General features: G+C 33.6%; 1 protein-coding gene across 1 annotated transcript; it reads right to left on the bottom strand.

Moving 5' to 3' along the window:
* Positions 1 to 10,449: 10,449 nt before the first annotated feature.
* Positions 10,450 to 26,205, bottom strand: LOC111507729 (uncharacterized). The gene is made up of 2 exons (XM_023163074.2): positions 25,382 to 26,205; positions 10,450 to 11,118 (listed from the first exon to the last, which is right to left on the bottom strand). The coding sequence occupies exons 1-2, from the start codon at positions 26,153 to 26,155 to the stop codon at positions 10,669 to 10,671; spliced, it is 1,224 nt and encodes a 407-aa protein (XP_023018842.2). The 5' UTR covers positions 26,156 to 26,205; the 3' UTR covers positions 10,450 to 10,668.
* Between the last annotated feature and the right edge of the window lie 324 nt (positions 26,206 to 26,529).

The following is a 26,529-nucleotide window of genomic DNA, read 5'->3' as shown; positions in this document are numbered from 1 at the left end:
TTGTAGAGATATTGGCGTTACTGTGTTCAAAAATGTTCATCGTGGCTGTTCATATGTCAAGAAATTCAAGGCAACTATTCCGAGCATCTTAGAACTAACCTCAAGCTGATTACCTCATATTATGTAATTAAATACCAATGTATTCAGGCAATCATTAAAAATTCCGCCATTTTGTAGTAGTTAAAAATATTGACATTATATTCTAGGGTTGTGAAGCATTTGTCGAGAGCTTCAAAAATATGTATCACAATACCTCCCTTTCCATTTAATTTTTTTCCCAGCTCGCACACAGTCGCCATCTTGAAAGTGTCATCTGTCACTTTCACTTCAAAATAAAGTATTAATTTTTTTATCGACTTTTTTTGGGTATTTGTTACCTTCCACAATCTGAAAAATATAAAAATTATAATGGAGAACTTTATACAAGTGGATAAGGGCAAACTTTTTAGTTTACCCCGATAAGTTACTGCGTAAAAAACAAAGTATTTATCAGTTACTTGTCGTATTCAACAATTTTGCCTATCAAAAAAAATTGTTAAGAAATAATACAATATCATCTTCACGTTTCTGAGGCCAAAATCTGCCTCCGTCTTCAGGAATGGACAAAAATTTCTAATATATTGGCAGTCATTCCTTTTTGATTGTTTATTTCTTTACTTCTTCGATAGATGTCAAAAAAGGTTTGAAATATGAAATTATGTCATTGTTGAATTGAAGGGGTTATATTTTTAGGAGTGATTAATTTTTGGGAAAGAAAGTTTTTGGCTTTCTACTACTCCATCTTGATACAAAAAACAAGGATGAGGAAATCTTCCAAGGAAAGGAAGGAAGTAATCAATTTCAAAATGAGTAACTCTATACATGGATGTGTAGATCATGCAAAGAAGTAACTTTCAGACACAAACTGAAAGAAAGTCCTCCTGAAACAGCTACTTTCATATAAACATTGAATTACATGAAAGAAAAAATTCTTTCGAAACAAATACTTCTATATGAACACTGAATTATACAGAAGATACTTTTCTCTACTCAGTTTGTATTTCGAACATTCGTTGTGGAATAAAAATCAGATATCATTCACATGAGTTCTACTTTGAATGAATGGTAATAAATTGCACTTACATGGAACACTGTCACCCTCACTGGTATACACCGATGTTTCGCCTTGAGACACTTGCCCTAAGGCTCTTCAGTACCAAATTGGATAACATTATAGAAAATACACACACTTCATTCATGAATTACGATAATTATTATTATTATTATTATATTATCAAATCAAATCAAATTTATTTCAATTTTTCAGTACAAATATGTGAAATTTAGTCATTAACATATGTCAAAACCACTACAAATGGGTGAAATACACCTAGGCATCAGAATGCCTGTTTGTGCTGTTTCATTCCACTCATAGTTGGAATATCCTCTAAAAGTACATGCTTACATAATTCAAACAAAAATTATTTATTTTTTATTGTCAATTTAGAACAAAAGAAACATAAAAGTGACAGTAAATCAAAATTTGATTGAAATTACAATGGAGGTGAAGGTCGGAAGAAAGTAAACTGTAAGTTACCTTTGGCAGTAGATTTTGCTTAAGAAATGATGTCAAATGGCGTCTACAAAATAGGTCACGTGATTTCCTTAACCTGTCGAAATTGACATTTAAAAAAAGAAACATCGAAAAATGACATTATTCTACAAAATATCCAAAAATATCAAAGGATAAAAACATTTTCTTTTGTAATTTTATACCCACACACCAAGTTTCAAACCCATAATAAGTATTTTATATTTTCACTATTTTCCCGCATTCCTGCTTTTTCTACTTATCAAAATTTAAGCACACTTGTACTAAATCATTTATTTTAACTAAACTCGTCACCGAATTTCTTTTTTTGTAATATAATAATATTTTAAGAGCCTCTTCGATGTTAAAAACAAATTTTGAAAAATAAAAGTTGTCAAACTTGATGCAAAGTTCATCTAGTTTCAACGGGGCTTTCCAAACTATACAGTACTTGAGTTTTTTAATGAGCAAATGGGCTCACAATATGAATTAGAACAAAACGGAACATTAGGAAACAATATCTTAGAGTGTTTATTGTTTTTTTAACAAAAAATACAGTGGAATTCAATCTTAATTAAAAGGAACTGAAAATAAACATGTACCTATACCTAATAGCTAAAAAACACGAAAAAAAGACTCACGACGTTAAATACACTACATTTCTGTATGTCTTCCATCGCGTTCTATGCAGATAATTGTCCTTCTTGATACATCTTTTATTGAGTTGCTGATACTCACAGGGTTTATGTTTAAAATAGAGTTTCTAATAACAGTTTCTAGGTGATTCACGTCACGAAAAGGTCTTTGTTTATAAACGATTTGTTTTAAGTAACCCCACAAGAAAAAATCTAGTGGGGTTAAATCTGGCGACCTAGGCGGCCATATTTGCTCCATATTTCGCCCAATAACTTTGTCCCTAAACATTTCTAATAGTTTCTCTTTGACTTGTCTTGAACTATGAATAGGAGCCCCGTCACATTGATACCACAGACTGTGTCTTATTTCAACCGGCATATTGTCCACTATATCACTGATCTCAGTATTTAAAAGTTGCAAATAATCCTGAGAAGTTAAATTGTGTCTAAAAAAGAATGGTCCCATTACCTGATTATTTAAAACACCGCACCACACATTTGTTTTAAATGAATATTGGTACACATTTGTTTTAAATGAATATTGGTCCCGACATTCTATCACAAAATGAGGATTTTCCTGAGCCCACCACCTACAATTCTGGGAACTGACTACGCCGTTCGATGTGAAGGTAGCTTCGTCGGTCCATAGGATTTTGTAAGGAAATTTTCTGTTTAATTCTACTTCTCCTTGGTACCAGAAAGAGAAATCTAGTCGAACATCGAAATCTCTTTCCTTTAAGGTATTTATAAATTTGGGTTTGTAGGGTTTGAATTTATTTTTATGTAAAATTGCTCTTACGCTTTCTCTTTTAACGCCAGTTCTATCTACAATATTGGTAATACTTGATTTTCCCTGTTCTATAACATCCAGGCAGACAGCCAACTGAACCTCATCATTATTGCGTGATGGATTATGACGTTTTTTAAAAGTATTTTCAACTGAACCAGTCAGTTTAAATTTTTTTAAAATCCTACTTACAGTGGATTGTTGTACATGTCTACCAGGATGTCTTGCGTTAAAAATATCAGCCACTTGTCGATGCAATGTGTTTTCACCACAAATTAGCACAATTTCAATTTTTTCTTGTGAAGATAACATATTATTTTAATTTTCATACATTATATTGAACTAACGGGCATTAATTTATTCAGTGACAGTGACGTTTTCTAAAACACATTATGTAGTTTCATATTTTTTCACAACCTACCCAGTTTTTTTAGATTAGTGTTGTTAACGGAGTAGGTAAATGAGTTTTTTTCTTTTATTGAATGGGCTTCAAGAATCACGAAATGATGTTTCCTAATGTTCCGTTTTGTTCTAATTCATATTGTGAGGCCATTTGCTCATTAAAAAACTCAAGTACTGTATAGTTTTGAAAGCCCCGTTGAAACTAGATGAACTTTGCATCAAGTTTGACAACTTTTATTTTTCAAAATTTGTTTTTAACATCAAAGAGGCTCTTAAAATATTATTATATTACAAAAAAAGAAATTCGGTGACGAGTTTAGTTAAAATAAATGATTCAGTACAGGTGTGCTTAAATTTTGATAAGTAGAAAAAGCAGGAGTGCGGAAAAATAGTAAAATTACAAAAGAAAATGTTTTTATCCTTTGTTATTTTTGGATATTTTGAAGAATAATGTCATTTTTCGATGTTTCTTTTTTTGAATGTCAATTTTGACAGGTCAAGGAAATCACGTGACCTATTTTGTAGACGCCATTTGACATCATTTCTTAAGCAAAATCTACTGCCAAAATCAAATTTCACATAAAACGATAAATAAAAAAGTTTCCCATTTGATGCGGACTTTATCGGTGACACTGTAAATATATATATATATATATATATATATATATATATATTATATATATATATATATATATATATATATATATATATATATATATATATATATATATATATATATATATATATATATATATATATATATATATATTTTCTGATATATACTTTTTGATAGCAGATTTGAATTTAAAAAAAAGACGAATCTTTGCGTATGGGACTTTCGGTAATGGGGGGTTCTAACATTTTGATTATCAGTAAATCTAGTTTTTTTAAAAGTTGTCGTATATTTTTTTGAATTTGAAAACATCCAAATCAAACACTGGGAGCAGTAGTGTGCTCTAACATTCAGTAATTTGGTTTCTTCATACAGTTTTTGGGTTGAAAATCGTTTACCTTTCTTTAATATCATTTTTAATAAGGAATTCTGCATGGCTTGTAGAGGCTTTATCAAAGTATTAAAAGTTCCCCCCATACAGTAATGCAGTATCGTAGTATACTTTCTGCCAGTGATGTGTATACCAGGAACAGGTTTTTCTGTGACAGAATGTCTCTGAGCATATAAAACTTATACATTAGGAGCCTCAGTCCTTTCATGACATTTGCAACGTGGTCGTCCCATCTAATGTGTTGGTCGATAATAACTCCCAAATACTTAACCGAAGATGTTTTATCTATTGACGAACAGCTACATGTAGTTTTATTGTTGCATAGTGGCTTGTGTATTTTTAGGGTATCGATCTGAGGATTATCTCGAGTACTTAGTGAGAATGTCATGAATTTGGTCTTACTAATGTTCAAGCTCAGCAGGTCATTATTCAGCCAGATGAGTATTTTTCCAAGTTCGTTTTCAGCAGTTTTATAGACGGCATTCCAGGTTTCGCCTCTGAAAATCAACGCTGTGTCATCTGCATAACAAATAATGTGCCCACGAAAACCACTGATTTGTGATACACTGTTGATGTATATCAAGAACAGAATTGGGCCCAAAACTGTACTCTGAGGTACATCAACAGATATATTCGCCGATCTGCTGAGTTCTTTCCCTATCTCAACCTTCTGTGTTCTCTGTGACAAATAATTCTTTATCAATTTCAAACTTTGCCCTCTTATTCCGTACCCAAAAAGTTTTCCCAACAAGACATCATGTGACACGGTGTCAAAAGCTTTTGCTAAATCAAGAAAAACAGCCAAACATTTCGATGATTCATCCATTATTTTTATTGTATGTTCCATAAAATCTAAAACAGCGTTTTCAGTATTCGAGTTTTGAATGAATCCAAAATGTTTGTCGGTTATAACATGGTGCTTGTTAAGGAATTCAAGTAATCTTTTCTTGACCGATTGTTCAAAAATTTTTGCAAAATAATTCATCACAGAGATTGGTCTATAATTTTTCATTTCGTGCCTGTTCCCAGCCTTGTAAACGGGTATAACTCTTGACTCTTTCCATTCGTTGGGTAGATTCCCATTTATGTAGCATAAATTTATCAGATGGACAAGCGGTTTCAAAATATGTATATGTACGTTTTTGATGAGTTTGGAGGTGATTCCATCTAGCCCTGGTGCACAATTATTGTTGAGTCTACCTATAGACAAGATTATCTCATTTTCATCAATGGGTTGAAGGAACATTGTGGAAGCAATTGATGGTTGTTTTAAAAAATTGTTTGGTGAGTCACATCTGTCAATTTGGTTAGCCATGTTGAGTCCTATTTTTGTGAAATAGTCATTAAAAGAATCAGCTTTTGATTTATTTTCAGTTATAGGGATACCATTTTCTCCAGCAATAGTAATGTTTTCTATTTGGTTTTTATTTGATTTGGTATTGGATATTTCATTTATGATTTTCCAAATTTGCTTACAGTCCCCATTGCCTTCATCTAGTTTATTTTTGTAATATTGGTTTTTCGTCGTTCGTCGTTATACAGGGTGTCCCTGGACTTTCTCTTTTCCTCTCGGGAATGTATAGATGGGGTCAAAATATCACCAGTACTTCATATAACTTTTTTTCCTGAAAGTCTTCGTAACCAAGTTACGGGCCCTCGAAGTTACAAAATGAAAAATGTTTTTCTTTGATAACTTTTCAAGTGAATATTCAAAATCATCCAAATTTTGGTAATTGACTAAACAAATGAATTCCGTCGATGAGCTTTCATGCAGGAGTCAGTTGTTTTGCTACAAAGTCAGGAACGGACTACCCCCGATGGTCCACACCCCAAATCTTTGAAATGACAGATATTTTTCAATATTTTTCAACAAAATAAGGTTACTTGGACAATTTTATGAATAAAAGTACTCGTGTGGAAAGTCGATCGGAGCAACGAGTCTTGATAAAAATGTAGTTCTACTCGACGACATCAAACCCGCTCGTCGACGTTAACCATCTTGATTTTATTCAGGTTGAAGCCTGGCCTCCTTCCCCTTTTAACTGAAGTTTGTCAGAGAGACAAATGGGTCACAACTGATGTTTGATGGTGGCATGAATGTCCTTAGACATCCATACCGCCCTTTGCGTTTTACCCCTACCTGGCTGGGGTGAGATAGATGAAGATATTATTCATCTGTTAACGGAGGACATAGGGGCCTCATACGACAGAGTGTCAGGGCCTTCTATATCGGGAGGGGTCGTCTACAGCGTAATCTATAGCTTCCCTGACTAAAGGAAACCCGCTCGTCCACCATTATTTGAAATGAATAATTATCAAAGCAGAAATAATAATGATAACGTTAATTCAACAACATTTATAACAGAAATAATACAAAGTATGCTAAAATGAAGTCGTAAACAAAAAGTACAGTACCTATATGGAAGTTTAAGTTACAATTGTGATAGCAGATATTTTTTCAAAAGAAATATCAAGTTCTGTAGATTCGTGGTGTTTTTAAACTAATAAGCTACTCTACTATGAAATATCGAATTCATTCCATATTTTGTATGTACATAATACGTGTGGAATAATCACGTTTCGTGTTGATCAGTTATCTGAATCTCATAAAACTCAACATTCGAATGTTACAAATTCTTCTTCACAGCTAAACTGTTGAGGAGTTTCACTGATAATTATAATTTTATGGGAGAAATTCTTTAACACGAATCTAAATTTAGCTGAAAAAACGCACATCGGAAAAAATATTTACTATACTAATAAAAAGCAAACGAATGAACTACAAAAACGGCTGCACATGATCAGGTGAAAAATATCCAGGGAATAATTATGTTCCATTTCTTTCACAGATGTTGACAAAAAAACCTTTTAGAAAGTTTTGATAAAAAATGAGAAACTGGAATGCGATTTTGTTTTGTTGAGTGGTGCGTTGTCATATGACTATCATTGTATTGTCAATATTCTATAGGATATTTTGAATTTTTTTGATATGGCCGAACAGTTTACATTCAATGAATATGCAGATATGCATGTATTTTATGGACGAGCATTTTGTAATGCTGCAAGCTCGTCGTCTGTATTCCGAGCATTTTCCCAATCGAACGGTACCGTCAAGAGAAACATTCGAGCGTGTCGATCGCAGCTTGAGGGAGACAGGTATGTAATAATTGATAATTAATTTGAGCACGTTGTTTTATTTCGATATTATTGTAGGTACAGTTTTGCCAAAACGAGGTGGTGAGGGCGCTCCTAGGACTGTACGTACCGTTGTATTGGAGGAAAATATTTTGGAAGCCGTCGCTGATGATCCTTCAATGAGCATCAGAAATCTATCAGAACAGTTCCATACATCCAAGTCCACTATTCATAGAATAATTAGGGAACAACTGCTCCACCCATTTCACATCCAGAAGGTACATGCCATGACACCTCAAGATTTTCCAGCACGACTGGAATATGCCAATTGGTTCATGGATAGGCAAAGAGAGGATATGACTTTTATTAATCGAGTTTTATTCACTGATGAAGCAGGTTTCAGTAGAGATGGAGTTATCAACTCTCATAATCTCTATATATGGGCCGAAGAAAATCCCCATGGGATATTGCAAACCAAACACCAACGGAAATTCAACGTGAATGTTTGGGCTGGTATCATAGGAAACCATCTTATAGGACCATTCGTTCTACAGGACCGATTGAATGGAGAACGTTATTTGGAATTCGTTCAGAACGATTTGAATGGACTTTTGGACATGTTCCATTGCAAACCCGAAGAGATATGTGGTTTATGCATGATGACGCTCCTCCTCATTTTAGTTTGATTGTGCGTGACCATCTGAACCATATTTTCCACAATAGATGGATTGGTAGAGGTGGGCCATATTCATGGCCATCGCGGTCTCCGGATTTAAATCCATTGGATTTCTTTCTGTGGGGGCATCTAAAAAGCCTTGTTTACGCTACACCTATTCACACAAGAGATGCATTGTTGAATAGAATAACATTACATTGTGAAGCCATACGAAACGACCCTGGAATGCTATTTCAAGTACAGAGAGTGTGTCTTCGCAGACTAAGAAAATGTATAGAGAGAGAAGGTGGTCATATCGAGCAGTTTCTGTAGCGGATTTTTCATTTCTGTTTGCTCTTGAGGCTCTTGAGTTTCGTTAGTTAAACGTGTTTGCATTATTAAAATTCGTTATGAACATTTTACCTATCATTTCCATTTTCCTTAAAAACTAATATTTTCGAATAATGGTAGACATCTCAGGATAAATGTTGTTGAATTAACGTTATCATTATTCTTTCTGCTTTGATAATTATTCATTTCAAATAATGGTGGACGAGCGGGTTTGATGTCGTCGAGTGAAACTACATTTTTATCAAGACTCGTTGCTCCGATCGACTTTCCACACGAGTACTTTTATTCATAAAATTGTCCAAGTAACCTTAATTTGTTGAAAAATATTGAAAATTATCTGTCATTTCAAAGTTTTGGGGTGTGGACCATCGGGGGTAGTCCGTTCCTGACTTTGTAGCAAAACAACTGACTCCTGCATGAAAGCTCATCGAAGGAATTCATTTGTTTAGTCAATTACAAAAATTTGGATGATTTTGAATATTCACTTGAAAAGTTATCAAAGAAAAACATTTTTCATTTTGTAACTTCGAGGGCCCGTTACTTGGTAACGAAGGATTTTAGGAAAAAAAGTTATATGAAGTACTGGTGATATTTTGACCCCATCTATACATTCCCGAGAGGAAAAGAGGAAGTCCAGGGACACCCTGTATATTATAATAATATTTTTATTCCACAACGAATGTTTGAAATAGAAACTGAGTAAGAAAAAGTATTTTCTGTATAATTCAGTATTTGTTTCGAAAGGATTTTTTTCTTTCAATGTTTATATGAAAGTTGCTGTTTCAGGAGGACTTTCTTTCAGTTTGTGTCTGAAAGTTACTTCTTTGCATGATCTACACATCCATGTATAGAGTTACTCATTTTGAAATTGATTACTTCCTTCCTTTCCTTGGAAGATTCCCTCATCCTTGTTTTTTGTATCAAGTTGGAGTAGTAGAAAGCCAAAAACTTTCTTTCCCAAAAAATATGTCATGGTTGTTGATTGACAACTGAAATATTCGATGTAATACAAGGTACTCTCCGATATCAGTCTGTTGCCGTTTCGCTACTATCCAAATTTTTCTTCAAGATGGGTAGCCAAGTACGGTCTATTTCTAAGGAGCTATTCGAAATACAATTCTCTCCAGATATGAGAATATACGCTGATTATTTTAGCTTACGTCTCTTAGAATGAGGCTCATTGGTAATCATTCTTGTCTTATTCCATTCTACTCGATGTTCACCGTCTGATTTTAAAATGTGTTCTGATAATTTTGATCCTGTCAATTGTCTATTTTTTATGTAATCTCGATGTTCATTCTCACGCACTTTCAATGGTCTCATGGTTTCACCAATGTAACTTTTACCACAAGAACAATGTATTTTATAAATACAATTTTTGGTTTTTTCTTCAGTGTTGTTGGGTTTTGTATGTGTGAGTATAGATCTCAGTGTATTTTTTGTTTTGAAAGTAGTTCTAACATCATATCTATTTACAATTCGTCTTATTTTTTCAGATAGTCTTAGAATGTAAGATATAACGTTAGTTGTGAAAGGTGTAGGTGGATGTTGAGTTGAGTTGAGTTGAGTTTGTATATTCGTTTGATTTTCAATTGACTCTTTATTTGCTATTGCAAGTTACTGATAAATAGAAGATTTTCTTTGTGAAAAATACTTTAATTTTTACGCAGTAACTTATCGTGGTGAACTAAAAAGTTCTCCATTATACTTTTTATATTTTTCAGATTGTGGAAGGTAACAAAATACCCAAAAGAAGGTCGATAGAAAACTGATTTTCCACTACAAAAAAATTACTTTCGTTGAATAAAGTATTCATGCATTAATTTCACTAATCCAAATTTCAATTTCTTGAGTTGACCTGTTCGAAAAATAAAAGGGGGATGGGGACAATGAAAAAAAGCGCCAGAACCTAACAGTATTCAGGAATTTATTTCTCCAAAAAGTTGAAAAAACATTTTTGTGCAATATTGTTACAACACATCATTTTATCGAAACATTTTTTTCAATTGATTCACGCATTTGAAATGTGACCATGGTCAATACAGATATTCATTGATCATACAGATCATTTTAACGTATATTCTGTGGAAATTCATTATCTATCCAATTAATCATAATATAACCAAGTATTATGATAATAAACCAGTGTCAACCAGAAACCTCATCAAAGTTGTGAATCTTTCATTATATCCATCAGGATTTCTAGACTCGAATGAGAAAGCTGATATTATATTATTCCCAGCTTCCGATTCCACCGCGAAATCGGGTGCTTCATCAGAATCACAGCACATAATTTTCATCACTGTCGTAGACATGTACACTCCGAATACGATTGCATGTTTCCAGTGCTTCTCCAAGAGACTGTAGGGAAAAATATCTTCAGGATCGCAGGAAAATTCTCTCAAAATCTGGCAGACGGTGTCATGATATAATTTCAAGTATTTTTGATAGTCGTAAAGAACTTCCTTTGGACCGTGGGCGAAGAAAAAGTAGGTCAGGTCAGCGGCAGGTGAGCCGATTTTTGACAGTTGCCAATCCAAGATGCAAACTCTGGAGATTTTCGAGGTGTTTTCTGGTGTCTGTAAATACATATTTTCATTATTTATTTGGTACACGGGAAACTTATTTTTGAATAGTACGTAATACCCAATTCAATACAATTGTTAATTCAGCAGATATAAATCAGTTTAATAAGCTATGCAATATTTTTGATAGTTTTAATATGACTTCTGTCATACTTTTTTACTTTATTTCTAGTGTTATGTACGTGGTCTATATAATCGTGACGTTTATGTTTATATTGAAAATACACTAACTGTATGTAGTACAACTGACTAATATCAAATATTTTAGCCTCTTGATAAAGAAGGTTTGTAGGATACAACATGTCTCTTTTAAATATTATTTTTAGGAATCTTTTTTGTAGAGTCTCAAGTTTGGACAAATGACAGTTTGCGGCTCCACCCCATCCCAATATTCCGTAATTTAGCCTAGATTCAACCAGAGAGTAATATACAATCTTTATCACAGGTAAGTCTAAGTATCGGTTCAGAAATTTTATTTTATATAGCATAGGCCTTAATGTTTTAATTACATTTTGTATATGTATATTCCATTTCATAGTATCGTCAATTGTTATACCTAAATATTTTATATATCTAACTCTATTTATTTCTATTATTTTATTGTTGACATGTAACTGTACAACATTAAAATCTGGTAAAACATTTTCATAACAACTAAATGGAACAAAGCACGTTTTTGAGTAATTAACAGTTAATAAATTATAATCAAACCAGTCTATAATGTGAATAAAATCTTGATTAATTTTTTGTTGTAGGTCAGCCCATGACTCACTCTGATAAAAAACAGCCGTGTCATCTGCAAAACTAATAATGGAACCTTCAGTATTCAAGGTAAGTAAATGATTAATATAAATGGTGAACAGAGTAGGCCCTAGAACCGTACCTTGCGGCACACCATATGTTATTAAATTTTCTTCACTTAATTTATCATTTATTTTGACTTTTTGCTTTCTTCCAGCTAAATAGCTTACCATCAAATTATAAACACTGCCCCTGAAACCTAAATCCTGTAAAGTTTCCAACATCCTATTATGAGACACTGTGTCAAATGCCTTTGCAACATCCAAGAAAATGCATAACGATTTTTTGTTTGTATCTAGTGATTTATAAATTTTGCTTGTCAGAAAAGAGATTGCATCTTGTGTTGACCTATCTTCCCTGAACCCAAATTGATGTTCTGATATTAAATTGTATTTATTTAAGTATTTTGTAATACGAATTTTCAAAATTTTCTCAAATGTTTTGGCAAAGTTAGAAATCAGGGAGATAGGTCTATAGTTGGAAACTTCAGTTTTACTTCCTTTTCTATGTAATGGGACTACAATTGATAATTTAAAACAAGAAGGGTATACACCTTTATAAATAATATTGTTTATTAAATAATCTCATTGCAATCTCATTTGCTATGATTTTATGGTGTTAATAACTTCTTCTTCTGTTGCAGGTTCCAAGAAAATTGAATGGGGTAGTGATTTGTAAGAATGTTTACAATTTGAAGTCTGCGGTATTTTATTAGCAAGTTCTGGTCCTACATTGGAAAAATAGTTATTGAATTCCGTAGCTATTTCAAAAGAATCAGTGATAGAGTTTCCTTGAACATTATGTATTTCTGTTATACTGTTATTTGTTTCTGTTTTGCCTGTGAGTTCATTTACAGTGTTCCACAGAATTTTTGAATTATGTTTAGATGCATCAATTTTATTTTGGTAGTAGTTACGTTTGGCTGTTCTGATCAGTGTTGTCAAATTGTTTTTATAATTAATAAATTCATGTTTTTTAAATAAATCATTTGGGTTTTTCTTATGTTCTTTATAAAGTGTGTCTTTCTTGTTTATAGATTTTACCAGACCATTTGTAACCCACTGTTTTCGATGTTTGTTTTTGGCATTTATTTTAATTTTTTGAGTATTAGTATCTATATTCGTTTTCACTACTTTCATAAGAGTTTCAGCTAATTTATTTGTATCTTGAATATCATAGAATGTAGTCCAGTCATAATGCTTTAAAGAATGTTTTAAGTTATTATAATTTATAGTTTTCGTATATAAACTTTGAATTTGCTGTCCCGAATAGTCTTTTCCAATGCCACCCTGTTGCAAATGTAGAATTGTCGATGAATGATCAGTGAGTGCAGATTATAAATACAGGGGGCACACAAATTATTGGATAATTCATAATTTTTACTTCTTACAAAAATATGATCTAAGCAAGTTCCTGAAGCATCTCTTGTTATTCCATTTATTGTTGAAACAAAATCAAATTCATAAAGTATGTTCAAATAGTCAGACACCAACTGATCATCCTCATCTAATATGTTAATGTTAATGTCACCCAAAATGAAATGATAATCAGTAAGAAATTTTGATGCCACTAAATACCGCCCACCATCTACTAATATCAGTAGATGGTGGTCTATAAATTGACGTAAGAATAATTTTTTCATTATTTACAGTTACATTTGTTTCAATGACTTTAAGTTGGTTAATGTTTATGATATTGGTATGGTACTTTAAATTATCACGTATGTATATTATCACGCCATCATTTTTGTTTATATCACCTTCATTATATATTAAACTATACCCATTTAATTTAAAAATACCTGTATTTTGAACCTTAAACGTTTCAGTTAAAACTATTACATCAAATTTATTTTCGAACTGTTCTAATATAATCTCTAGCTCATCCATATTCTTTGCAATGCTTCGTATATTGTGGTTAAATACCTTGAATGAATTTTTGCAATTTTTTTTTGTTAAAATATCCTCATATTCTACAATATTATATACAGTATAAGTATCTAAAGTTTTAATTCTAACATCCCTAATGTACTGATCCATCCCCAATTCTCTCTATTTCTTTACTGTCCTTTAAGATTAATTAATTGTCTACCCTAATTAGGAAAAAAAAATATATATAAATTATGCTAAAAATAATGAAATAATGAGAAATATATAAACAATTTTCAGGTCGCTGCCCTGGCTCAACATAACTTTCTTACATCTTCTTCACTCTGAATAAGGATTTTTTTGCCATTTATCCATGAGTAAATTCTTCCCTCTATGGTCCACGTATTCGTTTTTCCAAGTTTTTCTTTAGCAAACACCATTAAATCGTATTTGCTTCTTGTCAATTCTTCGGTTATGACTACATTTGTACCTTTCAATTTCTTTTTATTAAAGTAGACGGAATTCCGCTGCTTCAAACTATCAAATACAACAATAACAGGATCCTTATTTCTATTTTTTTTACTATTTATCCGATAGCAAGAGTTTATTTGTACATCAGGCACTCCGATCTTCATAGCAATTAAATTTTGAATATTGTCTTTCAATTCGTTTACATTTTCGTTCTTAATACCATAGAACCTTAATTTGAAGTTATTGGTTTTCTGTTCCAATTCTTCAACTTTTAGGGACAACTCTTCGTATTCCCCTTGTATAGTCCTAATTTTATTTGAATGTTCATTTATTTGCAAGGATAAATCCTCAACTTTTTGTAATAATTTTTGTGACAGTTTATCAGCTAATGTTTCGGATATATCCTCAACGAATTTCTTGTTTTGAAGCATTTCTTGCAACACTTCTTTCGATATGTCTTTAACCAATCTTTTTATCTCTTCTCTTTGTCTTTCAGTAAAAACCATTTTCGATATTTTTATATGAAGATTTGTTTGATTCAATTCAATTGATGCAAAAAATTAATAAAAGAACTAAACTTACAGTTTCGGCAGAAAACTATGTAAAAGTATTTCTTTATAATAAACACTCCACTATCGGCTCTTTTTTCAAACTATTTGTTTTTATCACCAAAAATTAAAAAATAGCCAGAGCTGCAAAAATAGCGTCTACACTCGACGAAAACTCATGGCATATACTACTGAACTGAAGAATTTATCACTCTCTTGTGAATTTTTGACATTAAGAGACAGTCTAGTTAAAGACATTCTAATATGCGGTTTGTGTTGTGAAAAAATGCGCTCAAAACTACTAGAAGATGATGCTAAAACCCTTGAAGAAGCTGTACAAGTCTGCATAAACATAGAAAATACCCGTAAACATAACCGACAAATTACAAATGGTTTGGACAACGGACAGTTCAATGCAATAGATCTCATTGCAAGCAAAAATATCAAGAAACATAACGCTGGCATTAGTCATCAACATAGGACCACCAAAGTGAATCAAGGAGTTCAGAAAAACCAATTTCACAGAAGTCAAGGTAGCAGTCAGAGACGGGGACCATTCAAATGCCTGAAGTGTGATCGAACACACAGTTACGGAAAATGTCCTGCGTTTGGTAAAATTTGTAACAATTGTGGAAATGAAAACCATTTCTCATATATGTGTGAAAATTACAGAAAACCATTATCTAACAGAAAAGTTCATGCTCTTGACAATTATGATTCTGATAATCTTAATCAGGATTATGCTTATTCTTCAGAAAATCCTTTATTTGTAGGTAGTGTTGAAAAGGCAATAAACATTATTTCAGAAGATTCGTGGATGGTAAACTTAGAAATTAATGGAGCGAAAATAAAATTTAAATTAGATACTGGCTCAATGGTAAATATAATTCCTATAGAAATATTGAAAGGTATGAATTTCAATTTCAAAAATATTTTTAAAAGCTTTCCTCTTATACACGGGACCATTTACCAGTGATAGGAAAAACCTGTATTACATGTATTCATAATAATGAACAGAAAAATATTGAATTTAATGTAGTAGACATGAATAGCTGTCCAATTCTTGGACTGCAAACTTGCATTGATTTGAATTTAATAAAAAAAATTGATTCAGTTACTTATAATGAAAACAATCCTTTAAAATATAGGGAGCTAAATGATATCTTAGAAAAAAATAAATCTTGCTTCGAAGGCATAGGTTGCTTAAAAAATTTTCATACTATAAATTTGAAAGAAAATGCTCAACCTGTTATTCACGCAGCGAGGAAAATCCCATTTGCAATATTAGACAAATTCAAACAAACTTTAGATGAGCTAGAATCTCAAAAAATAATTGAAAAATGTACTCACAGTACTGATTGGGTAATGCCTGTAGTAATAGTCAGAAAACCGAATGGGGATCTACGTTTATGTTTAGATCCAACCGATTTGAATAAAGTAATAAAGAGACACACCTATAAAATTCCAACTTTAGAAGAGTTGATTGTAAACTTCAGTGGAGATCAATATTTTAGCACACTTGATCTAACTCAAGGTTTTTTGCAAATTCAACTTGACAAAAAAGTTCCAAAATTTGTACTTTTGCAACGCCTTTTGGACGATATTCATTCTTAAGATTACCTTATGGTCTAATAGATAGTAGTGAGGTTTTTCAACAAAGAATGGCAGAAATATTTCAAAATGTAGATGGTGTTGAAATTTACATAGATGATCTCATAGTAAGAGGTAAAACAATTGAGGAACATAATAAACGTCTAGAACAAGTTTTTGACTTAGTAAAAAAACATAACCTTAAATTCAATAGAACCAAATGTAAATTTTTAGTTACAGAAGTAAAATACATGGGACATATCATCTCCAAAGATGGTCTAAGACCAGATGATTCAAAAATAAGTGCAATAACAAACATGCCCGAACCTCAAAATTTAGGTGATGTTCAAAGATTTCTAGGACTCGTAAATTATCTCGGTAAATTTATCTCTGGGTTGTCAGAAAAAACTTCAACTCTCAGACAACTTTTAAAGAAGAACACTTTATTCTTATGGGATAGCAATCACAGCAAAGCTTTTAATGATCTTAAAGACATAGTTAGTAAAAGTCCATGCTTAAAATTTTTTGACTTGAAAAAACACTCAACAATCTCAGTAGATGCCTCCAAAAATGGAATGGCAGCAGTCTTATTACAGGATAACATGCCTTGTGCTCATGCATCCAAAGCCTTCACGGAAACACAAATCAGGTACAGTCAAATTGAAAAAGAACTCTTAGCTTGTTTGTTTGGAGCACAGAGATATTATCAATATGTTTTTGGGAAACACTTTACTATAGAAACCGATCACCGTCCACTAATTCATATTATAAAAAAACCGTTAAATTCTTGTCCTCCTAGATTACAAAGAATATTATTACAACTAAAAAAATATGATTTCTCATTGGTACATAAACCTGGAAAACAACTAATATTAGCCGATACTCTTTCACGAGCATTTGAAAAAGATTCTGTTTTTGATGAAAACCTTGATGTTGACATCGAAGCCCAAGTATGTTTGATTTCATTTAATTTAAATGTAACTGAGAATAAACGAAAAGAACTTGTAAGAAAAACAAATGAAGACAATGAGTTAGTGACTCTGAAATCATATTTGAAAGACGGCTGGCCTAACAACATAAAACATTTAACTGAAACACAAAAATTCTATCATAGATTCAAACATGATATATCTGAAGTAAATGGTTTGGTGTATAAAGGACACAAATTCATAGTTCCAAATGCATGTAGGCAAGAAATATTGAAAAAATTACATTATAGCCATATGGGCATCAATAAAACTATAGCCAAAGCAAATTTATCATTCTACTGGCCAGGAATGAACAAACATATACAAGACATGGTGTTATCATGCCACATTTGTCAAACAAATGCAAACTCTCAAAGATCAGAACCACTCGTATCTCATGAAATAGTAGAATTGCCATTTCACAAAGTAGGTTGTGACATATTTCACTTACTGAATGAATCATATATACTCGTGATTGACTACTATTCAAAATATGTCGAAATTGCAAATTTAAATAAAAATCTTTCTAGTAATAATGTAATTTCAAAATTGAAAACAATTTTTGCTCGATTTGGAATCCCAAAAATTGTTGTTTCTGATTCAGGACCAGAATTCTCTTCTCATGAATTTAAATCATTCTCCAAGAAGTGGGAATTTCAGCATGTTAGAGTTTCACCTAGATACCCACAGTCAAATGGTCAAGTTGAGCGAGCCATACAAACTGTAAAAAACATGTTGAAAAAATGTCATTATGATGATAAAGATCCATATTTAGCTCTTTTAGAATTAAGGAATACACCTATAGACAAAGAAACGACACCAGCTAATCTATTGATGAACAGAAATTTAAGAGGAACACTTCCTCAAGCTAATATTCACTTCAAAACAAAAAATTATAATAAAAAATATAATGCTTATTTAAAAGAAACAAAAGTATATCAAAAAAGGTATCATGATAGAAAAGGTGTCAGAGCCTTAGATGATTTAATAGTGAATCAGAAAGTTAGAGTTCAGATCAAACCAAAAGGTCCTTGGAAAAATGGTAAAATTCTAGACAAAATAGGTATTAGGCAGTATAAAATTCAGTTAGAAAATGGTGCAACATATATTAGGAATAGAAAATTTATTAAAAAATTGTTCCAAAATGTAAATTTGACTAAGCCATTTCAGAGTGATCATCAACAAACTGAAAATGACTATAGGTTAATAAGAGTAGGTGAGGATGGCAACACTATTAGCAACTTATGTAATAATCAACAAGAAACATCACAAGATGTTGAAGTTTCAAACAATGACTCTTGTAACAATAGTTCACTTTCAAGTTTTCTTAACGATAACTTTGGTCAAGGAATGTCGAATGAACATATTGCGGCAGTTTATCGCCAACAGCATATGCAGGAATAACTTCAGTGAAGAATCCTGCACTGACACCTGTCGGATATAATCCAACGCCCTTCGTGGTATTAGCCAGGGGAGTAGTTGTTTTCTGATAGGTGTCAGTCCATTAACCTACTGTGTAGGGTGTTGAGACTGGCCTGAACGAATTGTTCTTTTAGATGATTTGATTTATAGCCAGTCTTCAAGTATGCCCACTGACTATACGTGAAAGATTTCTTTCCTTTTACGAGGAATTGGGCAAATTTGGATATGCAGTTGGTTACCTCGTTCATAGGCAGATGGAGCGACGACAAACCTGTTGTTTGTTGTAGTCTCCAGCTTAGTTCGAGGAATGATACTCTGACGGAATTCGATTTTCAATTATCGGAAATCATCGACTTTATGTTGATGATATACACTACCTTGCACTGACGAGTGGCCAAACAGCCCGAAACCGGTCTGCAAGTGTGTTCCAATAATTGAAAATCTATTGCGGCAGTTGTGTCGCCAACAGCATATGCAGGAATAACTTCAGTGAAGAATCCTGCACTGACACCTGTCGGATATAATCCAACGCCCTTCGTGGTATTAGCCAGGGGAGTAGTTGTTTTCTGATAGGTGTCAGTCCATTAACCTACTGTGTAGGGTGTTGAGACTGGCCTGAACGAATTGTTCTTTTAGATGATTTTATAAAGACCAGACGATTCTTGGTTTCAATAGAGCGCTTTTTCAAGAAAACTGGACCGATCTTTCTGACATGTTAGACATAAACAATGCCTTTAACTTTTTTATGAAAATTTCCTTTTTCACTTTGAGTCTCACTTTCCGTTGAAAAAATGTTACATTAAAAAGAATCGACACAAGAAATGGGTTACAGGTTACGTTAAACAATGTAGTATGCAATTGAAGGACCTGCATCAGTTACAATCTCAATACCCTGAATTACATAGTATGTACAATATAGCTAAAAAAGGCATACTCAATTAGTAAAAAATTCTAAAAAAATTTACTATCAAAACATAATTAGTAATTCAGTTAATGTAAACAAAACTTCCTGGAAGGTCGTCTCGGAGTTGAGTAAACGTAAAGTCGCTCCAAACCATCATATAGAAATCGTTGAAGATGGTGTTGTGTATGAAAGTGCTAGTGAAGTATCAACTTTGCTGAACAATTATTTCATAAATGCTCCAGCAGAAGTCATTAACAAAATTGATCAAGCTCAAGTAGAAACCACAGATCTTCCTAAAATTCAATTCAATAACTTCACAATATACCTCAATCCTTTTGCTGAGATAGAACTATAGTAAAACCAATAATGATTGAGGGTAAAGCGCGTTGTCATATCTAAATTTTACGTTACCAGTTTATAGCAGAATCAAAATATAGTAAGCAGTAGAGTTGTAGGTTGTGGCAAATTATAGATAATACACAATACTAGTACGATTAAAAGGTATTATTTATGACAAAAATCAGTAATGAGCTTGTAATGAGTAATACTGTTTACTGATCAGTTAAAATTCATTATTTTCTGTATAGTGTTAGATATTCATTACAACTGTACGCAACGATATTTCTGTCTTTGTCACTTTACCATAACTTCCATCTCATCGTTGCAGTCCTCACTAATGTACTTGCAGCCATGAGCGTATCATTGGTTTGTGAATTATACAGCGTGAATTGTACGTTTTACTGTTAAGTTAGTCAGCAATCGACGTGTTGTGATAACAATTGGTGAAAATAATAGTGCTAATAAGTGTTTTAAGCGTTACATAATTATATTTCTACACCGTTCTCAAACTAGTCAAAAATTGGGAGACATGGTCGGGCCTTCCACGTCGAAAAAGGTAAAACGGTCAGAGTCTCGGTCAGTAAGAGAAAAACAAATTGTACTGCGAGTATTTCACTGTCTTGAAAGAGATCATCAGCCACCAAAAGATGACTTTGTGCATATGTGCTGTAATTCTACGTGTGTACCTCCGAATAACCAACCGGGCATTTCTACCTCATTAAGTTCCACAATTACAAAAGATAAATTAATTGATATGTGCTCTGATTATACCGGTGTACCAAAATCATCGATTTACAAAATACTAAGAGAAGCAGAAATTCATGAAGACGTACAAACGCCAAAAACTAGTAGCGGACGAAAAAAAATCACAGTTGATGAAGAAGCCAAAACCAGTATACGCAGAACTATTCACAGTTTCTTTTTCAGAAATGAGCTGCCCACACTACAAACAGTTCTGGAGGCACTTAGCGATCATGAATTGGTCCCAAAAATGGGTAAAGAAACTTTTAGGAAACTTGTACACGAAATGAAATTTACGTACGGAAAAGTTGACAGGAAAAGCATTCTCATTGAACGTCAAGTAATAATAGCATGGAGAAGAAACTATCTAAGGAAAATTGACGAATTTCGGAAGCTCAAAAAAAATTGTACTTCATGGACGAGAGAGACATGGGTTAACCAAGGACATACGGTCAAAAAAGTATTTCAGGATGGTTATATAACAAGTGCACGACAAGCCTTCATTGAAGATTTGTCAGTTGGGTTAAAACAGCCATCTGGAAAAGGTAGTCGTCTGATAGTTAAGCATATAGGAAGCGACAGTGGATTTTTACCAATTGGTGAATTAATATTTAAATCTAAGAAAACAGGCGACTATCATGAAGAGATGAATGCGGAGGTGTTTGAAAATGGTTTGAAGGCATCATTCAACTTGTGGAACCCGGGTCTGTCATCGTCATGGACAATGCCCCATACCATAGTCGACATTTAGAACCATTACCGAAACAATCATGGAAAAAAGCAGCAATTCAAGAATGGTTCATTAATAAGAACATCCAATATAACAAAGATAGTTTAAAGGCAGAACTACTTCAGCTAAAAAAATTACACACAGACAAAAATAAAAAATTCGCAGTGGATGAAATGGCGTTAAGTCGTGGAATTACAGTTTTAAGGTTACCACCATACCACTGCGAATTAAACCCAATAGAATTAATCTGGGCGCAAGTAAAAAGATATATGGCACGAAAAAACAGAACATTTAAATTAGTGGACGTGCAACATCACCTACAAGAAGATATTCGAACTGTTTCTGCAGAAGACTGGAAGAAATGCATGTAGCATGTTTTAAAAGAGGAGCAAAAAATGTGGGACGTAGACAACCGTATTGAACACAATATTGAACCAATCATAATTCACTTTGATGATAGCGGTAGCAACAGTGACGAATTTCTAGTACCCCTGACGATGAGTTTAAGTTACTCGAAAGCTTGAGAATAGTTATAAAGAGTTCACTTATCAATTGCTGCAACCCAATAGTGAAAAAAAGTTATATATATATATATATATATATATATATATATATATATATATGTATATATATATATTGTGTTTTTTATTAATATTAATTTATTTGGTACCTACTATAATTACCACGATTATTACTCCGTTTTCATAAGGCCCACCTAATGACTACAACGATTAGGTAAATTACGATATTGCAAAGTTTTAATGAAATAAATAAAAAATGTTTATGAATATTTTAACTAATTGTACTAAGAATTTTTCTTTCATTCTTAACACTCTCAAAAATTAATAAGCACGCCCCCGATTTGCTGTCAACTGGGCTTACTTCTACTCTCAATCATTATTGCTTTTAGTATGGAAGCACTCTTAATGAGTAAACTCAAAAACAAAAATTCTGCAGGAAATGACGATATACCGCTCTTCCTTCTAAAGAAATGTTTGAGCAACATCATCAAACCTTTGACTTTTTTAGTGAACTTGTCATTTTTAAAGGGAACATTTCCCAACTCCCTTAAAACAGGGAAAATCATCCCAATTCATAAAAAGGGTTCAACTAGCGAAATGGATAACTATTGTCCCATAACAATAACGTCAAGCTTCTCAAATATCTTTCAATATTCTTTCCTTGAACGGTTGTTGAAATTTTTGGATGGTTTTAATATTTTAAGTGAAAATCAGCATGGGTTTAGAATTAATCATTCAACAAATACGGCTGCAGTTTCGTTCTTTAACCAAGTTATTGAATATTTGGAATCAGGAGAATGCCCTGCTGGGATCTTTTGTGATCTCAGCAAGGCATTCGACTGTGTTAATCATCAGCTTTTATTATCGAAGTTGTACAACTATAGAATCAGAGGTTCTGCTTTTAATCTGCTACATATATTGTCAACAATATTCACCTTACAGTTCTTCGAATTATTTTGTGTCATGGCTGCAAGATTGAGAGTAAGAGAGAATTGTACGCCTTTCGGGAGATGACGTTAGGAGTGCCAGAGAGGTTTGTAGAGTATTTAATGAGAGACATCCAGATCGTCCTCGTATTAGCTGCGGTACGGTAAATAAAATATTCAATGAAACTGGTGCAACAAAGACGAAACAGAAATGATCAAATCATTTTAGAATATTTTGGAAATAATCCTAATGCCAGTATAAGGAATGCCACTTTAGATTTGAATATTCCACGAGAAACTATTCGGAGATGTCTCAAGGCGAAGAATATTAAACCTTTCAAGCCAAACTTTTTACACACACTTCAAGAAGGCGACGAAGCAAGACGCCTGGAATATTGATTATGGGCCCAACGGGAATATTTAAACATATTTAAAAATGGCAATAATTTTTTTTTAGATCGCTTTAGGGAAAAAAAAGTTGACGGGTGATTATTAAACGAATGTAACTTACAACAAAATTTATTAAATTGTCAAAAATACTGAGTGCGCATATAAGCAAAACTAAAAAAAAAAATATGGCTCTTCTTTGGCACCCCAAAAAAAATCATAATACAAAAAAAATTGGAATCAGTACAAAGTATTGCCTCCACGCTGGTTTATTACGGCCCTACATCTATCGTGCATCGACAAAATGATATTGTCAATGTCTTGATGAGGTACATTTGCCCATTCAGCGATTAAAAGCTCTCTCAATTGAAACGTTGTGTGAATGTTCCCCATATGTGGAGTAATTCTCCGTTGAAGCATGTCCCACACATGCTCGATGGGATTCAGGTCCGGTGATTGTGCTGGCCATGGCAATACATCAACTCCTTCGTTGGTGAGCCAGTCAGTCACTAGACGCGCGACATGTGGACGAGCATTATCGTGCATTAGGTGGAAGTTTTCACCAACAGCACCAGCAAACGGACGGACGATAGGTAGAAGAATGGTGTCGAGGTACTGTCGAGCTGTGAGGGAGCGATTTGAAAAACGAGATCGGTTCTGCCGCCGATCATGATTCCGCCCCATAGCATTACTGTACCACCTCTGTATGTGTGGACTTCCTGGACGTGTCTCAAACGTTCATTATTTCCAGGTCGTCTCCACAGTCTTACTCGACGAGAATCTGGATGAAATCCAAATCTGCATTCGTCTGTAAACAAAACTGTGGCCCAATCATTTGCATCCCAGTTTTGATGTTCTTGACACTACTCTAATCTTCTACCGCGATTGCCTCTCGACAAAGGTGGACATCTAAATGGCCTTCTATTGTGGAGATCTGCTTCATGCAGTCGATTTCTGACAGTATCACGGCCAATTGTTACCTGGTGCGTCTGCTGCAACACGTTAACCAACTCAGGTGCTGTAATTGTCGGTTGTCTTCTTGCGGTTAAGACCAAAAATCGGTCTTGAACTGCAGTTGTAGCGCGTCCTCGCCCTGGATGTTGTTCGGCTGGACTGCCAGTTTCACGGAAACGCCGCCACAATCGACTGAAAACACTTTGGGACACCCCCAAACGAAGAGCTACATCATTTTGTCGCATGCCACCTTGAAGAAGCCCTACAGCTCTATTCATCTCAGCCAATGGTAAGTGATGGCGTTCCATGTTAAAGCACAATATTTCCAGTTCAATTGCTGAGCAAGAACTGCATAGAATATACAAACTCGACACTTTCAGTTATTCATTTTTGCCGAAAACCTACAGTTTGTAAAAAACTTGATAAAAGATAAGTTACCGTTTTTCAGGCTTTGTTCAACCCATAGAAATCTACAGGGTGGTCGAGTGTACCAATTTAATCGAAATTAAACGACCTCGTGCATTTATTTTTATGATATTCAGTATGTTATAAAAATATCCCTAGACTTTTCTGATGTGTGTATAACAATTAGATAATGAGTGATGAGCAACCCATTTTGTATAACCCCGATTCTGACGAGTTCATCAGTGTGTAAGTACTCTTCGATGTAAGATGTCAACTTCAATACGAATAAAACCAAACTCTTGGTAATGACTGGTTTCAACTGAACTACCTGGAAACCCCAACATTTCAGTGGTCTGGATAGAGTCTGCGGAGTTCGAAGAGAAAATCTCGATATTTTATCCGTTTTTCCTCCTCTTTTCTGACGATATTCGTCTCGCCATGAGCTGAAAACTTCACGACAAATATCGTTTTGGTCTGGTGGTCGAGAAGGACTACATCAGGCTTATTAGCTTGTATAAGCCTGAGGGTGGGGAACGAATAGTTCCAATAAATTCGGTACTTCTCGTTCCCCACAACGGATTCAATATCCCCCGGAGCATATTATTATTATTATTATTACTAGACCCTCCGTAAGTATACATTTTTCTTCGGTTGTAAAGATACTGTAAAAGAAATAAATTACCTCATATTTGAACATCAGATTATTACACCAACAATCACCGTGATTGACGACTAAATTCCACTCGGAACTGTCAACTTTTTCCAGAAACTGTTCCGATAATAACTTTACCATCTTCTTCAAAACTTTCTGCAATTCCGTGTCACTTTCGAGTGCTTTAGATCCGTTCTCCATAAATACATCTATGAATGGCTGTATTCCAGTTGGATCATTGGAACCTGATTCGAAAACATCTTTCACGATGTCTTTAGTTAAATCTTCGAAGAAACTGGGTTTCTTGAATCTCATTGCCATCGACACCGCATGGAATTTCGCGTATTCCACGAAAACAGCGGCGATGTGTTCAGGAGTCATCGGAATCTTTTTGTCCCAGAGTCTGAAACCATTTTCAACTATGTTTTCCATAACCAAACATTCATTTCCCTCATCTTTAGAAGACCAGTACAGTTTTGCATGACCGGTGAATCGATTTGTGATATTGTATTCATCTTGGAACTTCTCAAATTCTCTGAAAATCTCGTAGATGTTTATTTCTCTGCAAAATAATCCGTGGATAGACACCGTTTTTCTCAAGGCCGCGTTTGTCGATGCTGTTTTGAGAATCAACTCGAGTTTACGCTGATCGTTTTTGATGGTAATCCTCGTTATAACCCCTAAAAAGTTATCCCCCTTGGCAGATCCAGCGCTAGTTTCCACTTTGAAATCGCCAGTGAAACCATTCCGCAGAGCAATTGCGTTGATAAGTTTGTTCTGCTCGTCGCTCAGTATCACTGACATTATCACAACCTACTATGGACACACTCACTATCAGTATGACTAAATGAAATTACTGATTATATATAATACATGTAATGATATGACCTTGAGCTCACGATAGGATGATATTTGGATCACTTTGATCACAAATAAGATTAATTGATAACGTTCAACGAAGTTTGACTGAAATATAATAGGATTTTTGGTGTAACTTTTTTCTTTCCCCTTCAATATACTCTCCTTCAGTTCCTCCACGCATTTCTGTAGAAGATTTTCCACTAGATTTGACGAGTAGGGTGGATGATCATACACATGCTTAGCTAAAAGTGACTAAGCAATCTGTGCAGTGTTTTCCAACAACTGTTGAGTCTAGTAGTCCGGTCAAATTAGACTAA

This window comes from Leptinotarsa decemlineata, unplaced genomic scaffold (assembly GCF_025532065.1).
Source record: "Leptinotarsa decemlineata unplaced genomic scaffold, Ldec_3_MD MMD2_tig00003192_RagTag_RagTag, whole genome shotgun sequence".
NCBI classification, from domain to species: Eukaryota; Metazoa; Arthropoda; class Insecta; order Coleoptera; family Chrysomelidae; genus Leptinotarsa; species Leptinotarsa decemlineata.
The sequence above is the reverse complement of the archived record's forward strand: the minus strand, read 5'-3'. Positions and strand labels throughout refer to the sequence as shown.